This window comes from Elephantulus edwardii, unplaced genomic scaffold (assembly GCF_000299155.1).
Source record: "Elephantulus edwardii isolate Elephantulus edwardi_28Jun2011 unplaced genomic scaffold, EleEdw1.0 scaffold00010, whole genome shotgun sequence".
NCBI lineage: Eukaryota > Metazoa > Chordata > Mammalia > Macroscelidea > Macroscelididae > Elephantulus > Elephantulus edwardii.
The window spans coordinates 5,675,985-5,698,896 of record NW_006399760.1 but is presented as its reverse complement, the minus strand read 5'-3'; the positions used below and the strand labels follow the sequence as shown (position 1 = coordinate 5,698,896).

The following is a 22,912-nucleotide window of genomic DNA, read 5'->3' as shown; positions in this document are numbered from 1 at the left end:
CCAAGGACCAGTCCCTCCTTGCAACATGCCCAAAGTATGTCAGACGAAGCTTCAGAATCCTTGACTCCAAGGAGCATTCTGGCTTCACCCTCTCCAGGACAAACCTGTTTGTTCTCCTAGAAGTCCATGATATAGTCAACACTCTTCTCCAGCACCACAACTCAAAGGCATCAATTCTCTTTCTATCAACCCTTTTCACTGTCCAACTCTCTGATGCATGGCACGTAATTGTGAAGACTATAGTCTGGATCAGGCACACCTTAGTCTCCAGCCTGACGTATTTGCACTTGAGAGGTCCCTCACAGCTGACTTTCCCAATGCAATTCGTCTCCTGATTTCCTGGCTGCTGTTACCAAGAGTGTTGACTGTGGAGGCAAGTAAACGAAAACTGTTAACCATCTCAATCTCTTCACTATCCATACTGATGCTGCCAATTGGTCCAGTGGTGAAAATCTTTGTTTTCTTGATATTGCGCTTCAATCCATATTGAAGACTGCAGTCCTTGACCTTCTGCAGCAAGCGCTTCAGCTCCTTCTCAGTTTCAGCGAGCAGGTTTGTGTCATCTAACTCAGGTTGTTGACAGAGACTTTGTATTTCCAGTCATTCATTGTTGCACTTTTCTCCCAGCCCACCCCTCCTCCCCGCCCCAGTTTGCACTTGTATTTAAAAAGTAAAAGAAAAATTCTTTCATTGCTGTAGAATCCCTACCCCAAAGTCCACTACACTATGCAGCCTTCCTTCTGGACTCCTGTCATGATGATAATACCTAGTCATATATCCCTTTTAAACAGTTTTCTCCCTCATCTGTTTCAATGCAGTATACATAATTTATCTCATCTTTCTCAGTCTCCTCACAACCTCGATGTCAGTCCCATTTTACAACACTGGCACTATGCAGTATTTGTCCTTTTGTGACTGAGATATTTCACTCAGCATAATATTCTCCAGAGTCACCCATTTTGTATAATGTTTCATGAGTTCCTTGTTTTTCAATGCAGCATAGTATTCCACTGTGTGAATATACCACAGCGTCTCTATCCATTCGTTTCTTGATGGGCACTTAGGTTGTTTTCAACTCTTTGCTATTGTGAACAAACATGGGGGTGCATATATCTGCTTGGGTGGCGGTTATGGTTTCTTTGGAGTATATTTCAAGTAGTGGTATTGCTGGTTCAAATGGTATTTCTATTTGCAATTTTTTGAGAAAGCACCATACCTCCTTCCACAGTGGTTGCACCATTTTACACTCCCACCAACAGTGAATAAGGGTTCCAGTTTCTCCACAACCTCACCAGCTTTAGTTGCTTGCTGTAAAGGTTGTATAGAGAAGTGTATTCGGAGTGGGGGGTGGGGGGAAGGGACGTGGGAATTGTATACTAATGAAGGAATTTTTTTTTTCTCTTTGGTGGAGGAAGCGAGCTGGTGGGGAGGGGTGGGCAGGGAGAAAATTGCGGCAATGAATGAATGAAAATCCAAAACCTCTGTAAAAAAAATAAAATTAAAAAATAAAAATTTATTAAAAAAAAAAAAGCCATATCTGACCTCTACTAACTCCACTAGGGAGAACTGTCCATGCCGACACAGCCACAACACAAAACCAATTTCCATTAAGGTCAGATATGATCCCACACTCCTACACCTTCTTCTACTCATCCTAGCACTAATCTTACTGTGATAGAAAGTCTGAAATCCATTGCAAAAGCTCACAGACCACACAAAACCCTGTTAAGGAAATAAAAAGGCTATACTTTGGTTTAGCGACAGAATACAATCATTTAGTCAGAATAGCTGCTGAAATGTGCTCACAGACACCTCCGCCTTGAGATTTCATGGATTTAGACCAGTATTACGGGGCTTTATGCCCAGCCAATGGTAGCTCTCCCTCCAAGTCATCCAACAACTTAGGGCAAAGACTTTAACTCTGACTCAGTGGGGCAGCAGCCCTAAGGTCAACTCTGTCTCATGTCTTGCTCTCTGCTTCAGCTGCTGCTGTTACTGTCCTGTAGGTCTGGTAACACATGAATCTTTGGCATGAAGAGTGTGCTTCATACTCTTCCTTCTTCTTTGCTGAAGAGATTGTAAACTTCTGCCACTGAGTCTGCTTCATTTAGTGATGAGACTTGCCAATCCCCTGGTGGATGGCTTAACATGCCCTATTCACATATTCCTTCCCACCCACATGGCAAAGACAAAATCAATGGCTAGGGAAACTGTTTTAAACAGTAAATTCCTAAGGCTACAATATCATTGATGTCATATGATAACTTATCTGGTCTTCAACCATTAACATTCAAAGCCTCTTGTCACTTCTTGAGATGATTTTTACATTCAGATGGGAAAGACTCAAGGTTGTGATTTGGTTCTTGAAAACTTGATTTCATTTTCTTCAGCTTCAGTTTGAATTTTCACATGAGTCGATTCTACCATCAACATGAGGTCTGGTTTTGACTACTAATATTGAACTTTTCCAGTGACTACAGGAATAGTCAAACTGAGTTTATCAGGTGAAGTCAATGTGTATAATTGCCACTTATGTTTTTTAAAGAAGATATTCACGTTGATTACACAGAATTAAATCTTCAGTCTCATTTCTGTCAGGAAGTGTGTAATTTCCAATTATTAGTCCCTATTCTTTGTTTCTGACTTCTGTGTTCTGTTGTTGTTATTTGCCATCACGTCACCTGTGACGCATAGTGACCCTATGTATAACAACCCTAAACCCTACTCTATTCTGTCTTAATAGGGAAGAGATGAAAGTGATAATATTGCAAATGAGTTATTGGACGAATATGTGTACGTTGTAGAGTAGTAGTTGTGTTGCTGCTGTTATTCATTGTTGACTTAGAATGGACTCTTGAATGAGTCTCCAGAGTGTCTCCAGTGGTAGTACATTGCATGGGAGGAGATTGCCCATCTTTCTTCCTCAGAGTAGTAGTGAGCTTAAACCACATGCCTTTGGTTTAGTGGCACAATTCTTTCCCACTAGGTAACCAAAGCTACTAAGTAGAAGTAAGAAAGCATTCCTAATAAGGAAAAATCATGTACGAAACCTCTTTTGCAGGAAAGAGTTGAAATCTTTTATTAAGTGGAAGAAGAGCTGTAATTGACTGAATAGAATAGAGACATGCATGTTAGGGTAAGAATTTGAAGAAATCACATCAATTTTTGTTGTTGTTGTCCTTGTTAGGTGTCCTTGAGTCAAGTACAACTCATAGCAACCCTGTGAACAATGAATCTGAACCTACCCTATCCTGTGTCACTTTCATACTTTCTGACACACAAGAGTCCACTGCAGCAGCCACTGTGTCAATCCACCTGGTCAAGGGTCTTCCTCTCCGTTACTGATCCTCTACCCTTCCAAGCATCTTGACCATCTCCCAGGAATAGCCCCTTGTAGCAACATGCCCAGTGTGTGAAGTTCAGCCTTATTTTCCTTGCCTCCAAAGAACACTCTAGCTGTACCCTCTCCAAGACATACTTATTTGTTCTTTGTGCAGTCCATGAAATGTTCAGTGCTCTTCTCCAACTCCACAGCTCAAAGGCATCAATTCTCCTGCCATTGCTGTTTATTGTCCAACTCTTAGATGCATAGCAAGTGATTGGAAAAACCACCGTCTGAATCTGGCATACTTTAGTCCTCAAGTTGGCATTTTTACTGCTCAATAATTTGATGAGATCCCTAACTGCAGATTTTTCCAATGCAATATGTCTCCTGATTTCCTGACTGCTGGTACCAAGGGTGTTAATTGTGGATCCAAGTAAAATGAAGTTGTTCACAGTTTCAATCTATTCTTCATTCACCATGATGTTGCCTATTGGTCTATTGGTAAGAATTTTTCATCTCTTAAAATTGAGATACAATCTATATTGAGGACTGTGTTCCTTGATCTTCTGCAACAAGTGCTTTAGGTCCTCCTCACTTTCAGTAAACAAGGTTGTATCATCTGCATAATATAGGTTATCTATTAGTCTACCTCCATTATTGAGGCTGCATTCCTCTTCATAAAGTCCAGCTTCTCTATAAATTTTCTCAGAACAGATTGAATAGGTAAGGAGAGAGACTATAACCCTGACACACTTCTTTCTTAATTTTAAACTATGCAGTGTTCCAATCTCTGCTCATACAACAGCCTTGTGGTCCAGGTATAGGTTTTGTATGAGCATAATTAAGTGCTCTGAAATTCCCATTTTTCTTAAAATCAGCCACAACGTATTTTGATCCATACACACACCTTTGCATAGTCAGTAAAGCACAAATAGACATTCTTTTGGTGTTTGCTATTTTCAGTTAGTATTTGTCATGAGCAATGATATCGCTGGTTTCAAGGCTCTTCTAAACTCTGCTTGAGCTTCTGGCAGTTCCCTATATATGTACTGTTCAAGCCATTTTGCTAATAGTCTTCAGCAGTATCTTGCTTGCATGTGATATTATTGATATTATCCTATAATTTCCACTTTCTGTTGTATCATCTTTCTTGGGGATGGGAGCAAATTACAGACTTCTAATCTGTTGGCCAGACAGCTGTCCTCCAAATTTCCTGACATAGACTACTAAGCACATCCAAGGCTGCATCTGTTAATTAAAACAAGTCATTTGTATCCCATTGATTCCTGAGGCTTTATTTTTTTTTTTTGCCAGTGTCTTCAATAAAGCTTTCACCTTCTCCTTCATTAACATTGGCTCCTGCTCATATGGTGGTTGTTGTTGTTGTTGTTATATGTCATCAAGTCGCCTGTGATTCATAACTCTATGTACAACAGCCTTAAACCCTGCTCTGTCCCTTGCCAATCTTATTGTCTTTGACACACCTATCTCCATTACCCTAGTCACTGAATGAATCGATTTATCTGAAATTTTTCAGTGTCTATCATGCCTTTTAGATACAGCGATTCTGTGTATTCTTTACATCTTCTATTGATGTTTTCTGGCTCATTCAATATATTGCCCATAGCATCTTTAAATATTGCAACTCAAGATTTAAATTTGTTTTCAGTTCTCTTAGATTAAAAAATGAAGAATGAGTTCTTTTCTTTTTATTTTCCAACTCCAGCTCTCTGCACATTCCATTATAACAGTTTGATTTGTCCACTACTGCCCTTTGAAAACTTCTGTTTAGCTTTTTAACCTTGCATGCTTTAGTGCAATTCTCAGTCTCTCTGCAAATCTCTTCTGCAGTATCATGTGCAAATGTTAGTCTCTTCTCACTCTATTTTTTTTCTCTTTCTCCTCTGTCTTTGTAATGATCTTTTTGCTCTTTTCATGAAACCTTGATATCATCCCACAATTCATCTGGTCATCAATCATTGGTGTTCAATGCCTCAAACCTATTCCTATAATGATCTTGAAATTCAGATGGAATATTTTAAGTCATATCTTGATTTTTGTGGAATTATTTTCATTTTCTTTTGCTTTGATTTAAATTTGCATATGAATAATTGATGATCTGACCCACAGTCTGCCCCTGGCCTCGTTTTGACTGCAGTACTGAACTTCTCCAATAATTTCTTCCACAGATGTTGTAAATCTGATCCCTGTGTAGCCCAACAAGGGAGATTTGTGTGTAAAGTCATTCCTTGTGTCTTTTTTAAAAAGGTATTGGCAATGAATATGTAATTTAAAATGTAATTCATTCGTTCTATTTTAAACCTCATTTGTATCACCAAGCCCATATTTTCCAACTATTATTCTTTCTTCACTCTTTCCAAATTTTGTGTTCTAGTCACCAATTATCATTAAGACATCTTGATTACATATATGGTTAATTTCAGACTGCAAGATTTGGTAAAAATTCTCAATTTCTTCCTCTTTAGCTCTAGATGTAGGGGTGTTTATTTGAATAATAGTCTTATTACTGGGTCTTCCTTGTATGCATATGGATAATATCTTATAACTCATATCCTTTCAGGATGGAACTTGAAAATGACTTTTTGACAATGAATGCATCGTCATTCTTCTGTTTTTCATTACCAGCATAGTATTACATATGATTATCTTGGTCAAAATGGCCAAAGCTGATCCATCTCATGCATGCCTTCTGTTTCATTTTTCATTATTTCTAGTTTTCCAATTTTCAAACTGTATACATTTAATGTTCTAATTATTAAAGAATGTTTTCCCCTGTTTATCTCCATTTCAACTAACTTCCGATTTGGGGCTTTACCACTACTGTTGCAATGATCTGCATTTCTCTGATATTCATAGGATTTTGAAAGGCCTGTTAGTTAAGAAGTGGACGGCCAATCCTGCTTCCTAGTGTTAATCTAAGAGCTCTACTACAACCTGTGCACCGCGGGCAACCTTTATGTCATTTGGCACAACAGTGTCATAGCCTTCAGTATCATAGTAACCCACAAGTTATCACAGTACAGAAAATTGACAGAAAAGTACAGGTTTTAGTGGGCAGGCCTATGAGTTTAGAATTTGGTTAGGTCTTGTTTGAGAGTCTCTTGTCTGATGTAGTTGCATTCTGGATGTAAGTTGTCTTGATTTAATTAACATTCGGAAGTGTAAGCTAACGGGTTGATTTGATTTAATTAAGCTGATTGGTCACTTTGATTGAATTAGCATTTTCAATGGTATAATTGAGTAATAGTAACTATTTTTATCAGTCCGGAACCATTACTATTGACCCTTGTCAAAAGTTTTCATTACTTATAAAGGAAATTCAATACTCTTTAAGACGTAAACTCCCTGATTTTCAGCCCCTAGCAACTACTAAAAACTTCTCTGATTGTTCATTTTCCTATAGTCGATATTTTCTATTTCTGTACTTATTTTTGAGAACATTTTTATTTTTCTATCTTCTAAATCAAATATTGAAACAAGTTTCAAAGATGGGATAAAATGTATTTCTTGTTATAATAATATTCCATTATTCTCTTTCTAGCAGGTTATTTTTTAAAACTAACCTGTCTGTATTCACATGGTTGTTATTATTGTTCTTATGTACCATTGAGTCATTAGTGATCCTATGTAATATAGTCCTAATAATCAACAACCCGGATAACCTGTTCTAAACCCTGCTCCATCCTATGCCAATCTTATTGTCTCCAACACACCTACTTCCATTACCACAGTCACTGAATCAAACCATCTTGTCAAGGGTTTTCCTCTCCTGTACTGTCCCTCCACAGTCCCAAGAATGACATCCTCCCCAAAGACTGATCTCATCCTTTCAACATGTTCAAAGTATATCAGACAAAGCTTCAGAATACTTCCCTCCAAAGATCAGCCTGGCTTCACCTTCTCCAGGACTAATTAGTTTGTTCTCTAGCAGTCCATGATATATTCAATATTCATCTTCAACACCACAGCTCAAATCCATCAATTCTCCTTATATCATCCCTAGTCATCATCCAGCTTTCTATAGCAAGTAATTGAAAAGACCATGGCCTGTATCAGGCACACTTTAGTCTCTAGAATGACATTATTGCTCTTTAGTATTTCGGAATGGCCGCTGACAGCAGACTTTCCCAATGCAATTCATCTTTTAAGTTCCTGGCTGCTGGTACCAAGAGTGTTGATTGTAGAGCCAAGCAAACTGAAACTGTTTTAAATCTCAATCTCTTTACCATCCATTATAATGCTGCCAATCAGCCCAGTGGTGAGAATCTATGTTTTCTTGATGTTGAGTTCAATCCATATTGAAGGCTGCATTCCTTGACCCTCTGCAGCAAGCACTCCAGGTCCTCCTCAGTTTCAGCATGCAGCATTGTCTCTTCTGCATAACACAGATTGTTGATGAGTCTACCTCCAATCCTGATGCCACATTTCTCCACATAGAGCCTAGTCTTCTGGATAATCTGTTTCTCATATAGATTGAAAAGATACAGAGATAGGACACATCCTTGGCACACACCCTTTTCAATTTTGAACCATGCAGTGTTTCCTTGCTCTGTTCTGACAACTGCCTCCTGGTCCAATTATAGGTTTTGCATAAACACAATCAATTGTTCTGGGATTCCTATTCTCAGAGTCAGCCACAGTTTATTGTCATCTATACAGTTAAATGTCTTAATCTAGTCAATGAAACACAGATGGACATCCCTCTGGTACTCTTTGCTTTCAGCCAAGATCCATCTGACATTATCAATAATATCTCAAATAACATGACCTCTTCTAAACCCATCTTGCACTTCAGACATTTCTCTGTAGATGTACTGTTTCAGTCATTTTTTTATAATCTTCAGCAGAATCTTGCTTGCATGTGATAACAACGATACTTTTTTATAACTTCTGTACTTGGTCAGATCACCTTTTTTAGAATGGGAACAAATATAGATCTTTCCCAGTCAGTAGGCCAGGTTAAATGCCATCGAGTCATAGGCGACTCATAGCAACCCTATGAACAAAAGACCCTAGGAACACTTGTATAACTCTCTTCATTTCTCCAAGTTCATAGGGTTTTCATAGGCCAACTATTTCAGAAGTGGATGCCACTCCTGCTTCCAAGCTTGTTTTAATCGGGGAGCTCGACCAAACACTGTTTGCCATGGGTGACCAATATCACATTTGGCACATCAGGGTCACAGTGTTCAGCATCACAGCACGAGTTACCTCTGTACAGCAAGTTGATAGGTCAATGCTATGCCGCCTAGAAGAATGTTTAACCAAAAACTATTAAAAGCAGGCCTGAGGGCCGTAGATTAAAATCACCCACCTTTGCTTGGTAGCATCACTTTCTGTCCACTAGACCAACTGAGCTCTCTCTGTGTTGTTGTTGTTCTTAAATGTCATCAAGTCATAGGCGACTTATAGCAACCTTATGAACGAAAGATCTGAACATGTGTATTACTTTCTTCATTTCTCCAAGTTCATAGGGTTTCCAGAGGCAAGCTATTTCGGAAGTGGATGCCACTCCTGCTTTCAAGCTTGTTTTAATCAGAGAGCTCCAACAAATACTGTCCACCATGGATGACCAATATGGCATTTAACATATCAAAGTCACAATATTTTTATGTAGTAGTATTTTGATACTGACAGGTACAGTTAATTTTCTGGTGGCCTAGTAGTAAGGAGCTACACTGACAACCCAAAGGCATGCATTTCAAATTCATCAATGGCTTCATGGGGGAAAGATAAGCAACCTCCTCCTGTGTAATTTATTGCCTCTGAAAATCTACTATAGAATTAGACATCACTCAATCCCAACTTACTGACAAACAACAATAAAAGCAAACACATTGCTATAGATAAATTCACTATAAAATTAAATATGAGTTATTATATTCTTTTTAAAAATTCTAAAAAGCCAAAACATAAATTGTGAAGATAAAAGATGTCTAAAAGGTGACAAAATTCACTGTCACAAATCTAACCATTGATAGCACAGAACTCTTGCTGGGTCTGCAACCATATTCTCTGTTGGTAATTTATTCTTCTACTTCAATATCTGCTTTGTTCTCATCTTTCTTCAACCACTCTTTCTTAGACTTATATTTCTAATCACATGTCTTTATTGTGCCAAGTACCTTATTAGACATTTCATGGTATTATTTCATCTAATTTTTACAATCCCCTAATTATATATTATTTTCACTCTGAAAATGAGAAAATATATGCTAGCAAATGCGAAACATTTGTCTCAATCCATAACAAATAAGATAAATTCATACTCAGGATTACATTCACAGGGATCTCGTTATCTTCATGTTGATGTTATGTGCTATCAAGTTGCCTGCAACTAACAGTCACTCTGTGTACAAGTGCTGCTGCATCCTACCCCATCCTAAGCCAATTTCACTGACTGTGGAACACCTACTCCCATTATCCTACCTTACTGTGTCAATCCATTTCACCCAAGGTCTTCCTCTCCTGTGCTGTCCGTCCACCCTTCTGAGCATGATGTCCTTCTCCAAGGACTGGTCTTTCATGGCCACATGCCCAAAGTATGTGAGATGGAGTTTCAAACTCTTTGCCTCCAAGGAGAAACTTGATTTCACCTTCTCTTGTATGGGCCTTTATGTTCTCTTCTCTAGCACCATACCTCAAAGGCATTGATTCTTCTTCTGTCATCCTTAGACATTGTCCAGCTTTCTGATACATAGCAAGTAATTGTGAAGATCATGGCCTGTATCTAGAGGCACCTTAGTCTATATATAGACTGACATTATTGCTCCTTAGGAGTTTGGAGAGGTCTCTGACAGCACACTTCTCAATGCATCTTATTTATTTTTATTTCCTCACTGCTAGTGCCAAGAGTGTTGTTGTACAATTAAATGATTTGATACATTATCTCAAGTGGCTAATGAATGAATAACTTCAATTTTTTATGCCTTCCTTTTAGTACAATTTCATAAGAACAATTTACCCAGCCCCAAATTATATGAAATAATACAACAACAAACTTCCTTTTGGATTGATTCACTTTCATGATAATCTCCATTCATGTCAATGTAGAACTTATTCTTGAGTATTTTTGTTTGTTTGTTTTGTTTGGTAGTTTTGTAAATTTATTTGATAACCAGCTGTTACTTTTACATTGACTCTCTGTAAGTTTTTAAAGTGGTGGCAGGTATATAGACAACAAATGTCTAGAGTGTGTCCTGATAATCTTCATCCTTATTATATTTTCTAGACAACTGTACAGAAACATTTTTCCCCTTTAATCCATAGAGCTTTTTGGCCCTTATATCAATGTATATATCTGGTATTCCTACATCTGTTGTGACAAACTTCCAACTCTCCTTAGTTGCCCAAGAATACAGTTCTGGAGACCTACTCTATGGACACACTTGTAAATGTTGAGGAGTACTTTCTGATCACTACTTCGTACACAGTAGAATGACCCTTTTCACCATCTTTCATTGTGTGCCACAAAGCCAGGACCCTGTTAAAAGATTCTATTATACTCTTACTACTGACAATCATATCAAAGTAGATTATCAGTCCTTGCTTCCATAGCACCACTGACTGGATTTTACTGAGGGCAGAGGTGTTGGGCTGAAATGCTTACTATTCTTTTGATTAATAGTTTAACGAAAACTGGATCAGGCAGATTAAGTGTTAAATAATAGATTGCCTAATACAAACAAACAGACAAATAAGAAACAGTAGTAGTTAATAGTTGTTGTTGTTGTTGTTGTTGTTGATGACCTTCAAGTCTGGCGTGACTCATAGTGACCCTAGGAGCAAAAGGCTTGAAGCCCCTGCCCCTCCACAAATATAAACATTTATCAAAGTTCATAGAATTTCTGGAGGCATGTTGTTTAGGAAGTGGATCTGGTGAAAAATGTAGATTACTGTATTTTAAGGTTCTTAGACCAGCAGTAATGCAGCTTATTTTCACAATTGTGCCTATCTTTATTTTATCATATAAAATTGACTCTCTATATCTGTGATTTTTATTCCCACAAATCAAACCGACAACATAGAAGAAGGGAAAGAGTTGCTTAAATGATCATAGCAATTCCTCAAAACCTAAGAAAGAGTCTGAAGTACTACCTACAAAGCATTTGTATTATTTAGGCCTTTGAAGTAATGTACAGATGCTTTGAAGTATATGAGTAGATGTGAATAGGTGATATGTAAATATAAGTAATTTCAGATAAACTACTTGATCATCTACAGCTTTTGGTATCTCTGAGGATTCCTGGAATCACCAATGAACAAGGGATGATTACATTCTTCATATGACATGTAACTGTACTCTTTACACAGCACTTTGAGAAAACGATTTCTCTTTTCTTTTATAGTTGAGGAAGCATATTGTTCAAGTTTATCATTGTAGGAAATTAAAAACCAAAGCTTTTTCTGAATTTTACATTCCATTTAGCCTTTTGATAACAGTATTTCTCTTTTCCTCTAAAGTTCTTTTCTTTAAAAAAAAAAATTGAAAGTAAGCAACTTGGAGAGCCGAGGAGGTTTCAGGTGGTTTTTACATAATATTCCCTTTGGGGGCTCACTTAATATATACCGAGTGTATCCTGTGGAGTTCATCAGTAGTATCCAGGTGAGGTGTTTGGGCTATGCCATTCCCTTGCCAGCAGTTTTATTGTTTATTCTGAAATATAAGCAAAACCTTTTAGAGACATGCTGGCAACTTTATGAGATTCTAGCTCACTGTCAATAAAATTTCATATTTTTTCTTATTGTTGTTGTTGTTGAAAGAGATCCCTGATGCTTTTGATTATTCAAGGGTGATGTATAAATTGTTCACCTTTAGAAAGGTAAGGACTCAACTTTGGACAAGTGAAAATATTTGAATAGAGTGCTTTTTTTCATGCTAGAGTCTTCTAGGTGATGATATCGTAGAAGAAGGTTTCATCCTGTTACACATAAAGCATATAGGGTTCAGAACTGACTGAAGAGTACCTAACAAGATTGCCTACTCTCGGAATAAACTACATTGTATATTAAAAAGAAAATTAAAACATGTAATTGTTGTTGTGTGCCTTTGAGTTGACTATGACTCATAGTGACCCTGTGAATAATAGTTCTAAATTGTGTCTTATCCTGAACCAACCTCACCCACTCCGGCACATCTGACTCCATCGTCAAAGTCACTGTGTAAGTTCATCTTATCCGGGGTCGTCTTCTTCTGCACTGACTCTCTACCCTTCAAAAGCATAATGTATTTTTCCTAGAACTGATCCCTCTTGGTGACATGTCCAAAGTATGTAAAACAAACCTTCAAAATTCTTACCTCCAAGGAGCAACCTGGTTTCACTCTTTTGAAGAACGAATTTTTTGTTTTCTTAGTAGTTCATGGTATGTTAAATACTCTCCTCCAGCATCACAATTCAAAAACAATGATTATTCTATCACCCTAATTTGTTGTCTAGCTCTCCGATGCATAGTAAACAATTGTGAAGACAAAGGCCTGGATCAGGCTCACCTTAGTCTCTAGACTAACATTCTTGCTCTTTTAGCACTGTAAAGAGGTCCTTAATAAAAGATTTTCTAAAACCAGCTTCTCTTTTGATTTCCTGACTGCTGGTGCCCAGAGTGTTGTGGATCTGAGCAAGATTAAGGTAGTAATGGCCTCAATCTTTTTTTTATCACAATACTGCCAGTTGGCCTGGTGATGATATAAAAAGATGAATATAAATTAGCAATATGTCTTTATTTCTGAGAGAGAGGTGTGTGAGTAGTCCATAGCAAGCTGCGTGGCTCTACTTGTTCAAATTCAACACTGGCTCCGAGGGAGCAAAGATATTTAATGCAGGTTTATTTATAGACATTTCATAACATAGGGTAAAAAAATGCAAATGACTAACTGAAATATAAGTCCAAATAAAATAAAGCCTTTAACACATGTATACATTTTTTTCTCAGAAAATTAGCACAAGGAGTACTGAATTTTGATGGGACTTCAAAGTGCTCAGTAAAGAAGCTAGTATTCAAGCTAGGACGTGGAAGAAAAATTGTAGCAAGATCAATACTACTGAGGAATTAGTAGACAAAAAGGCTTGAACAATTAAAACAGTGAGTGAAAACAAGATTTTATTTTATTTTTTTAAATAAAGTCAACCAAGGCTAAGATAAAGGAAAAGGTCAGAAGACTTTCTACTTGAATACTTGGATCTACAATCGACAATCTTGGTATCAACATTCAAGGAAAAAAAAAAAGAATATTAGCTTCATTGGACATATATGCTACCAAGGACCTCTTTAAGGGGCTAAAAGGCAAAGATTATAGTTTAAAGACTCAAGTATGGTTGGCCCAAGCCAGAGAATTCCATAGATGTGTAAAAATTGAAAATTAATGAATAACACCAAAGAAGAACAGATGTCTTTGAATTGTGGTTTTGATGAAGAATTGCTTATATACCAGGGGCTGTTTAAAAATCAAATCTATCTTGGAAGAACAGCAGTCTCAGTGCTCCTTGGAGATGAAGATGACAAGACTGCCTCACATATTTTGGTGTTATTAAGAAGAGCCAATCCCAAGCATGAGGGAGAAGAACATCATTCCTGCTAAAGAAAAGAGTAATGAAAAAGTCAGACCTTCAATGACATAGATTAGCACACTAAGCTTGAGCGGAGCACATATTTTGGCTTTGTTCTGTTTTGTGACTTCTGACTCAACAGTATTTAAAAACAATGTCAACAAAATGTGACAGGTACCAAAATAATAAGCTTAGAAATGTCACACGAAAATTATAAAAAATGTAGATGTAATTGAACCTAAAGTCTAGTAGAAAGATAATGGTAAAAAGTACATTGGAACAATGTTTAAAAATAATTAGCACTTGTTCAGTGAAAAAACAGGCTGTAGAGAGGACATGAATGTGAATAAAATACATTCGAAATTGATTGCAAAACAAATTGAAAATGAAAGTTATCATCCTCTGATTTCCAGGGTCTATTAACTTTTATAAAACAAAACAATCCAAAAATCTTATTACTATCAAGTTGGAACCATTGGGATTCCAAGGCTATAAATTTAATGAGATTGTACCCACAGAGTCAAGGGTAATAGTGTAACTCTTTAGAGATTATGCCACCGGAAATCCCTTGGAAAAATGTTGTTGTGTGCCATCAGTTGTAACTGACTCATAGATAGAAAGATGTAGTTGACATTAATTCAGAGAAAAATAAGAGACATAAAAGGAAGGTGCTTCAGAGATTTCCCTAAATAATTTGAGTAATTTTTTTTAAAAAAGAAGCAACAATTACAAATTTATAATATTGAGAGATGAACTATTAAATAACACATTCTTGCACAATATTTCCTATAAAAATATCGAATTGTGTTATTCTTGTTATGTGCCGTTGAGTTGACTGCAGTCTTATGCCCAATAGCTGTAAACTTTGCCCCATTCTGAGCCAATCTCACTGATTCCAACACATCGAGGGACATTACACCATTTACTGTGCAAATCGATCACTTCTAGGACCTTCCTCTCCTGTGCTGTCCTTTCACAATTCCATGATGTCCTTCTCTGAGGACTGGTCACTCCTGACAACATACTCAAAGTATGTGAGATGCAGCTTCAAAATCCTTGCTTCCAGAGAACCACTTTGTTTTATTTTCTCCATGACAGATCTGTTTTCTTTCTCTTGGCAGTTGATGGTATGTTAAATACTCTTCTCCAGCACCACGATTCAAAGGCATCAACTAGTTCTCTGTTGTCAATAATTATTGTGCAGCTCTCTGAGGCTTAGCAAATAATTAATTGCAAAGACCAGGGCCTAGATCAGATGCATCTTAGTCTCCAGACTGGCATTGTTGCTCTTCAGCAGTCTGGAGAGGTCCCTGACAACAATTTCCCTAATGCAATTTGTCTTTTGATTTTCTAACTGCTGGTGGCAAGTGTTGTTTATGGAATAAAGTGAGCTGTAGTTGTGAACAATCTCAATCTCTTCACCATCTATCACAGTGCTGTCAAGTAGTCCAGTAGTGAGAATCTTTGTTTTCTTAATGTTGAACTTCAATTCATATTGAAAACTGCAATCCTTCAACTTCTGTAGCAAACACTACCTCTCCTCCTCAGTTGTGTCATTTGTATTACACTGGTTGTTTTTGAGTCTTCCTCAAGTCCTGATTCCATATTCCACCTAATAATGTACAACCTCCCAAATGATCTGTTCATCATATATACTCAAAGAATAGGGAGTATCCCTGACATACTCCTTTCTAGATTTGGAATCAGTGTTTCCTTGTTCTGTTCTGACGACTGCTTCCTAGTCTATGTGTATAGGTTTCACATGACCACAATCAAGTGATCTGGAATCCTCATTCTTCTTAATATTAGCCACAATTTGTTTTGATCCACACATGTAAATGTCTTCGCATGGTGAATGAAACACAGATGGACATTCCTCTGGTACTCTCTGCTTTCAGTCAAAATCCATCTGACATTGACAGTGATACCCCTAATGCTATGGCCTCTTCTAAACCCAGCTTGTTTTTTCTGGTAGTTCTCTGTCAATATACTGTTCCAGTCATTTCTGGATAATCTTCAGCAGGATACTGCTTGCCTGTGATACTAGTGATACTGTTTGATAATTTCCATACTCTGTTGGATCACCTTTATTTTGGAATGGGAATAAATATGTATCTTTTCCAGTCAGTTGGCCAGTTGTCCTCCAGATTTCTTGGCATGTGCTAATGAGCACATCCAGGTTTGCATCTATCTGTTTAAATATGTCAGTGGGTATTCCATCAATTTCTGAGTCCTCACTTTTTGCTAATTTTTTTAAAGCAGCTTGCTTAGTGATAAGAAGTTGTACTACAATCCCAAGGGCATGCAGTAAAATTCTACCAGCTGACCCATGAGAAAAGAATGGGCAGTCTCCCCCTATGACTTATTGCTTCTGAAAATTCTCTGAAGGGTTAGCTATGAGTAAGTCGGACTCAGTGGAAGACAGCAACAGCAGAATCATGCTACATGAGTCTATAGAGAGATGTTAAAAATGACAAAACTACTACATACTTAATTGTAGACTTAGAAAGGCATAAAATCAATGGAAGAGGACAAAGAATACTGCTAAATCATTCCCTAGGAAGGACATCATGTTTGGTAAAGTAGGTCTGCACAACTAGGAAGATCTACAAGAAGAATTGCCACAATAGCCACAATTATGAGAGAGGATGCACAGTTTAGGAAGTTTTTCTCTTCTTTGTACCTAGAGGCTCAAAAATCATTCATAATGTTCTGTATTATAAATTGAGTGGTGGGTATATAGTTGTTTTATTGATTTTTTAGCACACATTATAATGTTGTTGTTGTGTACTGTAGAGTTGGAACCCACCATAGCCGACCCTCCAGTGGGTTTTTAGAGGCAGTTAATTACATAGGAAAAGATTACCCAACCTTCTTCCACAGAGCAGCTAGTGGCCTCAAACCACATAGCTTTGGGATTGCAGCACAGCTACTTGCCACTAAGCTATCAGAGCTCATGATAATATTTTACATATATACATACATATATACACACACACACACACACACACGCGCGCGCGCGCGCGCGCGTATATGTCTATAAACCTGTACTTGGACCAGGAAGCAGTCCTCAGAACAGAGCAGAGAAACACTGCATGGTTCAAAATCAGAAAATAAGTGCAACAGGGATGCATCCTGTCTCCATACCTTTTCCATCTATATGCAGAACAAATCATTCAGGAAGCAGGGCTTTATGAGGAATGTGGGATCAAGATTGGTATCAACACCCTACGTTATGCAGATGACACATCTGGCTTGCTGAAACTGAGGAGTACCTAAAGCATTTGCTGCAGAAGGTCAAGGACTGTAGTCTTCAATATGTTTTGAAGCTTAACGTCAACATCAACAAGACAGAGATTCTCACCACTGGGCCAATTGGCAACACCATAATAGATGCAGACAAGACCAGCAATTACAGCTTTCTAGGCTCCACAATCAAAACTCTTGGCACCGGCAGTCAGGAAATCAAAAGACAAATTGCATTGGGAAAATCTGCCGTGAGGGACCTCTTCAGAGTGCTGAAAACCAACGATGTCAGTCTAGAGACTAACTTATATCTAATCCAGGCCATAGTCTCTGTAATTACTTGCTATGCATCAGAGACCTGGACAGTGAGTAAGGATGACAAACGAAAAATCAATGTCATTGAGTTGTGCTGTAGAAGAGTCTTGAACATATCATGAACTGCCAGGAAAAAGATCTGGCTCAGAGAGAGTGAAACTAAGTTTCTCCTCAAAGGCTAGGATTTTCAAGCTCCATGTCACATACTTTGGGCATGTGGCCAGAAGTGTCTGGTCCTGGGAGAAGGACATCATGCTTGAAAGGGTGGAAGGACAGTGCAGGAGAGGAAGACCCTGGATGAGATGGATTGATACAGTGACTGAAGCAATGGGGGTTGGTGTGCTGGGATTCGTGAGACTGGCTCAGGACAGGGCAGGGTTCAGAGCATTTGCTCCTAGGGTTGGTCTGAGTTGCAGACGACTTGACAGCACATAACAAAACCAACAACAATGTAAGTCAATATCATATACTTCCTATTTTGCAATCATTTCAATACATGTAATATTTAATATTTACATAATTCTCAAGAACGTTTTCTAAAAAATTACTGACAACATATTTTAAAACTTTCTTCTTAAAAAATAAAGAAAAAAATGCCAGAAATTATATATTATCATAGCTAACACTCCCAATCTTATGAAAATTTATAAAAGTTAGGATTTTCTTCATTGAAAGTGTGCTGAGTTTAGATGAAACCATTTGTGCCTTTTTTGAAGACACTGATTTGGAAAGGCCCACTTCTCAGAAATAAATTGTAAAATAACATTTTTATATGCATAAATACATAGTTTTATATTTCTAATTTATATATACTCAGAGAATTCATATCTAAAGAATCCATTTCACAAGCAGAAAATGAGAAGCCTGTTGTTGTTCATTTAGATTTATTGTCTTTTTGTCAATCGATGTTTATGCTTATCCTTCTTTGTTTAAGACATTCCTTTTGTGATCATTTTTATTCTTATTGACTTATATCCTTTAAAGTTCCTGAATGTTAGTGAAAATGTGTTAATGATAATCTTTTTGAGGTGCTATTACCCAGATATATATTCAGTTTTAGATAATTTTGAAGACAACATTTTATTCTCCAAACCTGTTGTAGATATTAGTCAACTATCCTTTGCCTTCCTTTTTTTTTTTAATTTATTTTTGAAATGCTAAGCACTAAAGTAAATGTTATATTTTTCATTGGTGGTCAGCAGTTTTTAGCTTTTTGTCTTCCTTACAGTATTTTAATTATGCCACTACAAGAATCTATTGTTCTTCCTTTGGCTTCCTGCTTTGTTTAGGAGAAAAAAGACAACACAAATCTTTCTGTTTCCCTGATCTTTTCTAACTTCTTTGGAAATTGACTAGATTGGGCTATGTTATTAGTTGTATCCTTTCTTCTTGATTCTCTTTGTTGTCTCTGGTCAATTTGTTTTGTATTCAGTAGTGCAACTGTGTCTTCTATTTAATCATCTAATAAGATTTACCAATGAGGTGTTTTGTTTTCTTTTTTTGAGTGTTTATGCCACAACCAATGAGGTTTTTTTATAACTGTGTTCTTTTAAAAATATTTATAAGATATTTTGAGACCATATTCGTATCTTTCAAGTGAATTTGAAAATTAATTATTGTTCCTTATTATCCATAGTATCTTTTATTCCTTTAATAATCCCCTAATTTTTGTTCTATTTTATGATACTTTAAAAAAACAGAACTAAAAGTATGATGGCTATTGATATTTAAATCTGCTGGTTACTTTTTCCTTAACTCAAGTTCTTATGTCTCCCTTCTTTGTGTAGCTGTGTGTGTTTTAGCTATGTTCAGATCAAATTTAAAATCCACATAAAGAGTCTCATTTATGATTTTTTGTTTATTTTTTTTAAACAACTCCATTGTACATAAAGGACAGATTTTTTAAAAAAAGCAAGGGGCTTATTAATAATAAAGATATATAAATAGCCTGAAGCTTGAAACTAGCTATTATTATATCAATACTGCCTCTTGCAAAACAATAAAATCAAGTGGGTGGAAGAAAAGGAAGAATAAGGATTGTGGGTGTGGAAAAAGGGGTTCAGACAAGGCAGGATTTTTAGAGAGGTACCATATTCCTTTTTAAACAATAACACAGGAAAGTGTTTTAGAATAACGGAAAAGAAAAAAGGATAACATTTTGGGTTGAGGAATAAGGAAATTCACATTTTAAATTCACCAACTTAAAAGTAAAGTAATGATGAAAGATTACTTTCAGAATGTGAATTTATTGATTTGAAGAAACTGTAAACATGATGAATCTTCAAAGAATACGCTGATTAAAAGTTATTTAGAAATACTATGGACTTTTGGGCAGAAAAATGGACTAAGTTGAGATTTTGTATAAGAGCCTACTTCATTTTATTCCAGAAGCCAAAATACTGGGCACCATTATGTCATTTTTCTTTAATTCTATTTTATATTTTTAACTACTGGGCAAGATTTTAAACTGTGGAATTTCATTTTAACATAAAGCAGCAACAACAGATTAGCGTTATACTTACTTTTGGAAAAGGTAATTCTGGCAGCAGGAGTGGCATTCACCTTCCTAAACAATATGCCTCTGGAAACTGTGAACTTTGATAAAAGTCAATAGTTATAGAAAGGCTTCAGGCCTTTTGTTCTTAGGGTTGCTATGAGTTGTGCTCGACTTGAAGGCAATTAACAACAACAATTACAAGGGAAGTGGTAGTGATTTGACTGGACCTGAGTAGTAACTGAGCCCTGGGGGCATAGTAGTACCTAATACACCAAGCTGCTGGCTGTAAGGTTGGTGGCTTGAGTTCACACATTCTGCAGAAACATGGACAGACTCCAACTCCAAACATTCAGAATCTCGGAAACCCAAAGTGTGTCATTTTAATTTGGAGTTGACTCTATAATAGTGGGTATCGGGTTAGTAGTGACTGTAGTTCTGGACCTATTTCCATTGTAACCTCTTTGTTGGTAACAAAAGTAGTATTGCCTGGAGGTTCTCAGAACTGCCGACCCTTCTCCTACCTTCTGAATCAAAATCCTCATTATAGTAAGATCATAACAAAGTGCCTTGTGTATTTGAGAAACGCTGGCCTAGAACAATCCAAGGTTAAAGTATATTGAAAAATATATTAATATTTTGTAAATATAAATTGATAAAAGATGTGGGACAATATCCAAAAGGCCACAGATTAGGGTCCAACCTTACCTACTTTGCAAGCTAACATTTTTAATAAATTTTCATTTGTAAACTTAATCTCCTGCAATTCCACGGCACTTAACAACAACAACAATAAACTTAATCTGTATTTTGATTATTTTTCTTAAACTGTGTAGATATAGATAATCATCCAAATGACATCTTTGGGGGTTTTGTTTTCTGTTTTACTACCTTTTTTAAAAAATTTATTGTTAATTTCAATGAAAATTTACAGAGATTTTGGATTTCCATTCATTCATTGTTGCACATTTCTCCCCTTCCAACCCTCCCCCCTAGTGCACTAACCTCTTGGAAAAGTAAAATTCTTTCATTGTTTTACAACCCCTCCCCTCAGGTCCACTCCACCATGTAACCTTTGCTCTAGACTCCTGTCATGACAAAAATACCTAATCACATATCCCTTTTAAAGAGTTTTCTCCCTCATCTGTTTCAATGCAGTATACATTATTGAACCCATCTTTCTCAGTCTTCCCCCCAACCCCTAGGTCAGTCCTGTTTTACAACAGTGGCACTATGCAGTATTTTTTGTGACTGAGATATTTCACTCAGCATAATGTCCTCCAGGGTCACCCATTTTGAATAATATTGCATGAGTTCCTTGTTTTTCAATGCAGCATAGTATTCCATTGTGTGATTATACCAGAGCTTCTCTATCCATTTGTTCACTTAGGTTGTTTCCAACTCCTTGCTGTTGTGAAGAAAGCTGTGATAAACATGTGTGTGCATATATCTGCTTGAATGTAATTTATGGTCTCTTTGGGGTATATTCCCAGTGGTGGAGTTACTGGGTCAAATTATATCTCTATTTTCAACTTTCTGAGAAAGTGTCATACTACCTTCCACAGTGGTTGCACCATTTTACACTTCCACCAGCAGTGAATAAGGGTTCCAGTTTCTCCACAACTTCGCCAGCATTTGTTGCTTGCTCTTCTGTTAAATTTTGCTACTCTGGCTGGGGTGAGATGATATCTCATAGTTGTTTTGATAAAATGTCAGCTTTGTTTTGAAGATGTCTCATTAAATAAGCAAGGAATAGCAACTTAGATGGTTTTATTGGCTGAAAATATGAAAACTAAATTAGGCTCTAGTAATTTCTGGAGATTGTATCTGAGGTATGGTAAAGGAATTCTAGATTCCTTTATCTCAGTCAGTTCCTGTTCATTATCTACTTTGAAAGATATTTAACTCTGGTAATTCTTTTAGGAAAGTGGAAATGTTTCATTTCATTTTGGTAACAAATTGGCACTTAAAACATGAAATAGCCCATTTGTTGATGGCCCCCAAGTACTTTCTCCTAAGTAGGAAGATATGAGAGCAACTGGAGAAGCTATTAGTCTAATTGGAATTTTGGTCACCTTGGACCATAACAATCCTGCATGTGTCTGCTCCTCAGTGTTTACTAGTGAATCATTGACTCTTAGTGTAATTTCAATGCTAATTGTTGCTTCAGGTCTTCAAACAGCTCAGCATTAAGACATTAATGATTATTCATGTTTTAAGAAGGGCTGATAAGGGAATGAGATCACAATCTTGTACAATTTTGGCTAACAAATTAAAGTGTAAATTAAATTTTCCTGAGACAGAAAATAGCTTAAGTAGGAAAGCAAACAAAATGAGAAACTTTATTCACTTTTAATTTCTTCTTTCTCATTTCACAGATATTCAGAGTATCAGAGGACTAGCAGTGGATTGGGTATCACGTAATTTATACTGGATCAGTTCAGAATTTGATGAAACTCAAATTAATGTGGCACGATTAGATGGCTCCTTGAAAACCTCAATTATCCATGGAATCGATAAACCACAGTGTCTTGCAACCCACCCAGTCAGGGGGTAAAGTATGATTATATTTTGTCAAATTTTTCCACAATGCAAAAATCAATGTGTTATTATAAATATACATATACATATATGTGTGCATACACAGGTGTAATATGTGTAATATTACTGAAGTTCCTTGGGCACATAGCCAGGAGAGACCAGTCCTTGGAGAACACCATGTTCAGAAGGGTGGAGGGACAGACAGCAGAGGAAGTCCCCAAATGAGATGGATTGGGGCAATGGGAGTTGGTATGCTGAAAACAGTGAGTCTGGCTCAGGACAGGGCAGACTTCAAAGCTGCTGTACATAGGGTCACTATGGGTCCCAGGCGACTTGACAGCATATAACAACAACAACATGTACATGACAGATCATGAAAATGGCACAATATAAGGCAAAGTTCTGATCTATTGATTTTCCTAGAGT

The 22,912-nt window shown here is 36.9% G+C and overlaps 1 protein-coding gene across 1 annotated transcript in view; it reads left to right on the top strand.

Annotated features, from left to right (window-relative positions):
- LRP1B (low density lipoprotein receptor-related protein 1B) overlaps positions 1 to 22,912 on the top strand; it is a 2,414,068-nt gene that overhangs the window by 1,401,069 nt on the left and 990,087 nt on the right. The window contains exon 30 of the mRNA XM_006880809.1: positions 22,324 to 22,498. Coding sequence (XP_006880871.1) covers positions 22,324 to 22,498 — 175 coding nt within the window. The remainder of the gene's footprint in view (positions 1 to 22,323; positions 22,499 to 22,912) is intronic.